The sequence below is a fragment of the Ranitomeya imitator genome, chromosome 8 (assembly GCF_032444005.1).
Source record: "Ranitomeya imitator isolate aRanImi1 chromosome 8, aRanImi1.pri, whole genome shotgun sequence".
In the NCBI taxonomy this organism is placed as follows: Eukaryota; Metazoa; Chordata; class Amphibia; order Anura; family Dendrobatidae; genus Ranitomeya; species Ranitomeya imitator.
This window is the reverse complement of record NC_091289.1, coordinates 21699608-21705607: the sequence shown is the minus strand read 5'-3', so window position 1 is coordinate 21705607 and position 6000 is coordinate 21699608. Positions and strand designations below refer to the sequence as shown.

General features: G+C 42.9%; 1 protein-coding gene across 1 annotated transcript in view; it reads right to left on the bottom strand.

Annotated features, from left to right (window-relative positions):
• Positions 1 to 4930: 4930 nt before the first annotated feature.
• The window catches only part of SUCLG2 (succinate-CoA ligase GDP-forming subunit beta), a 185846-nt gene continuing 184776 nt past the window's right edge, over positions 4931 to 6000 (bottom strand). Inside the window, exon 11 of the mRNA XM_069736543.1 lies at positions 4931 to 5360. Within this exon, the coding sequence (XP_069592644.1) occupies positions 5245 to 5360 (116 nt within the window). The 3' untranslated portion in view covers positions 4931 to 5244. The remainder of the gene's footprint in view (positions 5361 to 6000) is intronic.

Here is a 6000-nt window from a genome sequence, read left to right as displayed (position 1 = left end):
GAACGTCTTTTCGTCACGACGGGCCGCAAAATCACAACGCATCCGTTGCACGACTGATGCGACGTGTGGCCATACGTCGCAATGCATCGCTAATGCAAGTCTATGGAGAAAAAAATGCATCCTGCGGGCAACTTTGCAGGATGCGTTTTCCCTCCAAAACGACGCATTGCGACGTTGGCCAAACGACGGAAGTGTGAAAGAGGTCTAAAGGCCCCTTCACATTAAGCGACGCTGCAGCGATACCGACAACGATCCGGATCGCTGCAGCGTCGCTGTTTGGTCGCTGGAGAGCTGTCACACAGACCGCTCTCCAGCGACCAACGATGCCGGTAACCAGGGTAAACATCGGGTAACTAAGCGCAGGGCCGCGCTTAGTAACCCGATGTTTACCCTGGTTACCATCCTAAAAGTAAAAAAAACAAACAGTACATACTTACCTACCGCTGTCTGTCCCCGGCGCTGTGCTTCTCTGCTCTCCTCCTGTACTGTCTGTGTGAGCACAGCGGCCGGAAAGCAGAGCGGTGACGTCACCGCTCTGCTTTCCGGCTGACCGACGCTCACAGCCAGTGCAGGAGGAGAGCAGAGCACAGCGCCGGGGACAGACAGCGGTAGGTAAGTATGTAGTGTTTGTTTTTTTACTTTTAGGATGGTAACCAGGGTAAACATCGGGTTTCTAAGCGCGGCTCGGCGCATAGTCACCCGATGTTTACCCTGGTTACCAGTGAAGACCTCGCTGGATCGGTGTCACACACGCCGATCCAGCGATGTCCGCGGGAGATCCAGCGACGAAATAAAGTTCTGGACTTTGTTCAGCGACCAACGATCTCCCAGCAGGGGCCTGATCGTTGGTCGCTGTCACACATAACGATTTCATTAACGATATTGTTGCTACGTCACAAAATGCAACGATATCGTTAACAATATCGTTATGTGTGAAGGTACCTTTAGTCAAGTGGATTGACAATTGGGATCAGGAGAAAGATTAGCTCTTCTGGGGCAGAGGGAAAGATTCTCTCTTCTGGGTTGAATCAAAGGTGAAAGATTAGGTCTTCTGGGGCTGATCGGATGGAAAGATTAGCTCTTCCTGGGGCAGGTTGACCAAAGGGAAAAATTAGCTCTTCTAGTGTCGACCAAAGGGAAGGATTATCTTTTCTGGGGCTGACCGGAGGGAAAGATTAGCTCTTCTACGGTGAACTGGAGGAAAAGATTAGCTCTTCCGTGGACAGGCCGACCAAAGGGAAGAATTATGCTTTCTGGTGCTGACAGGAGGGAAAGATTAGCTCTTCTGGGGTATGCCAACTGGAGGGAAAGACTAGCTCTTTTGGGGCAGGCCGAGTGGAGGGAAAGATTAGCTCTTCTAGGGTGGACTGGAAGGAAATATTAGCTCTTCTGTGGTCGACCGGGGGGAAAGATTAGGTTTTCCGGGGTTGATCAGAGGAAGATTAGCTCTTCTGGAGCAGGCCAACTGGAAGGAAACATTAACTCTTCTAGGACGGACCAGAGGGAAAGATTAGCTCTTCTAGGGTGGACCGGAGGGAAAGATTAGCTCTTCTAGGGCGGACCGGAGGGAAAGATTAGCTCTTCTAGGGCGGACCGGAGGGAAAGATTAGACCTTCTGGGGTGGACCGGAGGGAAAGATTAGCTTTTCTGGGGCTAAATGGAGGGAAAGATTAGCTCTTCTAGGGTAGACCAGAGGGAAACATAAGCTCTTTTAGGACAGACCAGCGGGAAAGATTATCTCTTCTGTGGCGGAGCGGAAGATATTGTGTTTGTACATGTAACCCTCCCTTTTACACTTTCCCATCTCTCGGTTGAACCTTAGACATGTTTTTTTTTTTTTTCATCTGTATTAACTATGGCTTTACCCCCTCAACATACTTTCCCTTTAACGTGTTTTACATTCCGCGCACAAGTCCTGCATTTCATAAGACAGTTGTGCTGCCGCTAGATTCCCTCCCTGACAATTAGCAGAAGATTGTGTTGAGGTATTATCTCGTTCTCTGCCTCACATGATATAAAGACTTGTGCACTTGATCCTCCTAAGCCCCTCTCCCGGTATAACTTACAAGCAATTAATCATACTGTCATCTACCTGCTAACCTTCTATTTTTGACCACAAAAAAAAGAAAGAGCTGTTGCTCGCTTACACAATTATACAGCAGAAAATAACCTTGCTTCTCTTCACAGTAAACCAGGCTTTTCATTTTACAATCGACCTAGTTTTGCTTCCAAAGCATGTTCCTAGGGAAGAGTAACAAATGACGCCGCCGGTGCAGGCGGCATATGCTTTTATTTCCCTTATAGCGCACATGCTGACCTTTCTTGGCATAAAATACAAATACCTTGTATAGGACTCTATTAAGTATGACAGATTTCTTTCGCCCGAGGCTCAATTATCAGTTTATGATGGAAAGACCCAGCATCCTGCCAGCGCGCCCTCCCCTTCCTACAATGGCTTCTGTGCTGTAGCAAGTTTTAATGTTCCTCGGAACAGCAGTAAAATGTCAACTGGATGAAAAATACAAGAGAAAATATTTTGCGTCTCCAAGTGCTTTCTGCAAACTAGACCGTATACAGAGATTATAGGGGGTAAACAGTCATCAGCGTGCAAAATGTCTGAAAGGGTTAAAAAGCAATTGCAGGGTTGGCGTCTGTTCACACTTCCTTAGATATATATATACGACATATGCCAATAAACAAGCAATACGACATATATAGTGGGAGGTTTTTCCGCCAGGACACCCTTTTTTTGTATACACCAGATGTATTGGCGCATGCACTAGGAGCACTGACTGTGGGGAGCTTGTAGCTAATCTGAATGCACAAAGCTGCAGTGTAAAGCATGGTGGAGAGAGCAGCTGCCAGTCACCGATATTATAGGAGGGATGTTTTTAGACTATCTCTAGCTTAGATCACCAAACAGCAAAATGAAAAAAAAAAAAAAAAAAGGTAGCAACACTAATGGAATAAGGACGTAAACTGTCCCAAGCAGAAGTCTTTTTTTTTTTTTACTTAAATATATGTATTTTTTGGCCTAAAAAGTGATTTTGCAATTAGATTTAATTACAAAATTTGAACCATTTGGCTTTTACATGTCGTTTCCCCCCAGCATGTTGCTAGCAGCTGAATGACTTAACTGGGAATCCATCAGTGAGATTTTTGTGAATCTAATTCTTATCTATATTTTTCTGAGCTCCTCAGATTAACTTTGATTTGGTCAGTAGTTATAAATCAAAAGCGGATAACAGAATTACAAACTTCCCATCAGAACAAGCTCACTGGCAGATGCTTAGACGACTCATTCTGCAGCCAGAAATGAACAGTGCAAGTCAGAGGTAACAAAAAGGCAACAATAAAACTACAAAAAAAGGGTGCAACATTTTTTTTTATGAAAACCTATATTCAGCTCGGGAAATGTTTTTTTTTTGTGCTCACTATCTATTTTGTATAAAAGAGTTTCGGGAAGGGGAGTGCAATTTCCGAACCCACTTCTGAGTATTGTAACATACTAGTGCTATAGATTTCTGTAACACAACAACCAAGACGAAAAGGATGATCAACAGGACAATTATTATATAGAAATATAGAAAAGCTTTATTGAAATTCAATACGAACAACAGGTAGAGAGGTGGATACATCCACAGTGCATATAAACAATTTTACAAACATGGGACGTGGAGACCCTGGCTAGTACAATCAGAATATCCTGTTTACCATTCTCTGACGAAGGCTCCGCCCAAACGCGCGTCGGGGTGACGTGGGGACTACTGGCACTCTTTCTCCCCCCTCATTTCCTTGGTGACCCACCGGACTTTAATCTAGGTATGCAAATCTTGGTGATCTTGCTTTGATTTCTTTAACACTGCCTTCTTATTTATAGTACGCTTATAACTTATTGCCAATTTGACTTCCGGGGGACCCAACTATGATAATGGGTTTACATATACCCTATTGGGGGTCTTGTTAAGGGGTTACTACGCATAGTCTGCCACCAACAGAGAATGGTAAAATGATATTCAGATTATACTAGCCAGGGTCTCCACGTCCCATGTTTGTAAAATTGTTTATATGCACTGTGGATGTATCCACCTCTCTCTCTACCTGTTGTTCGTATTGAATTTCAATAAAGCTTTTCTATATTTCTATATAATAATTGGATCATCCATTTCCTCTTGGTTGTTGTGTGATGTATATAATTGATGATTGGCTTATAATTTCAGTCCAATATCTGGGACATTAAAATGATTAATTTCGATCAAAATAAGTATATTTAATATTGAAAACGTTGCCAGGACATTTGTTGGGTTACTCTTAAAGATTTTTGGCAGGTAAAGGTTTTTATTTAAAAAGAAGGCTTCAAAATGAATGAGAACACTTTTGGCAATCCTGATAGGTCTCTGTTATTCCTCCTGCAAACCAGTGTGTGTTTGTATGTCCAATCAGTGATGGCAGTGTAGAAACACCCCTCGTCTGTCCAATCAGTGATGATGGTGTAAAGACACACCCCTTGCCTGTCCAATCAGTGCTGATGGTGTAGAGACACACCCTTTGTCTGTCCAGTCAGTGCTGATGGTGTAGAGACACACCCCTTGTCTGTCCAATCAGTGATGATGGTGTAAAGACACACCCCTTGCCTGTCCAATCAGTGCTGATGGTGTAGAGACACACCCTTTGTCTGTCCAGTCAGTGCTGATGGTGTAGAGACACACCCCTTGTCTGTCCAATCAGTGATGATGATATAGAGACACACCTCTTTCACAGTGGAAACTTAAACACCTACTTTGAATTTACGGAGGAACGTCAAATCGGCGGCTCAGAACTAAGTATCAGGACAGTTCCAATTTATACCAAATCATAATTAGGATTATTTCTGTTTTGTAACCCGACTGCAGGTCCCTGAAACAAGCAGATACGTTATAATCTGCATTCATAAGATCAAGAAATCTTTATTAGTTCATAAAATAAAATTGTGGAACAGTACGTGTATGTATAACCGTAACGATCTGTATAAAATAGACAAACGTATCACCGCCGGCTACAATAAAGCTTAATTTTTGTGGAAAAATACTGGTATAAAATCAGTGACGGATTAGGATTTGTACAGATTACCAAGGTCTTCATATTAATCTATGACTGGTCGTCCGGACGAGGTGACGTCCTGTGGATCGGTTTCCCAGCTTTGCGCCACAGAGCCGTGATACATTCAATGTTAGAGGTTTCTGGGTGTGTTGTTGATGGGAGTCTTTACTTCTTCTTGATGCTGGCGACGGCCTTCCTGGCGGCATCATCTAGGTCGCTGGCAGAGGTGATGGGCAGACCGCTCTCCTTCAGGATTCGTTTGGCCTCATGGACGTTTGTTCCTTAAAAGCAAAAAGAAATTAATTGTCAAACTCCTTAAAATAAAATAAAAATTCCTTTATATATTAACACTATGGTCTTCGTTTCAATTATTTTTGGCCACGATTTTCATAAATCGACATTAACACTTTCTTTGTATGAGTTAGGGCCCCCTAGTGGCAGACTCTGCTGCAAAAAAAATTCTAAAATCGCCATTAGTACTGTCACAATATAGGGTTAAAAATATAACAGCAGCATTAGATAATATAAAATAACAAAAAAATAATAAAATAAAACCAAAACACCTGTACACTCCCTTATAGATTCAGTACAGATGCTCTGGAGGTCCAGCGTCACGGCTCTATGTGCTGAGCAGTGATTGGTACCAGTAGTACTGCACATGACCACTAAGGCCACTGATTGGCCACGCAGCAGTCATGTGTCCGCTGACTGTGAACAAGGGGTCAGTCGTGGCTTCTATGCTGGATTAGTGTGGAGAGGAAATTTGAGTATAGATTTTATGAAATTTGCTGTGGTTCTCCCCCTAAAGGTTATGTAACTTATTTACCATTTGTTGTGCAAAATCATTCATTAGATTGAAAAAGTTAAAAAATGGTGAAAAATTCACTTTCATTCTAAATTTGATTCAACATTTTTTGGTGA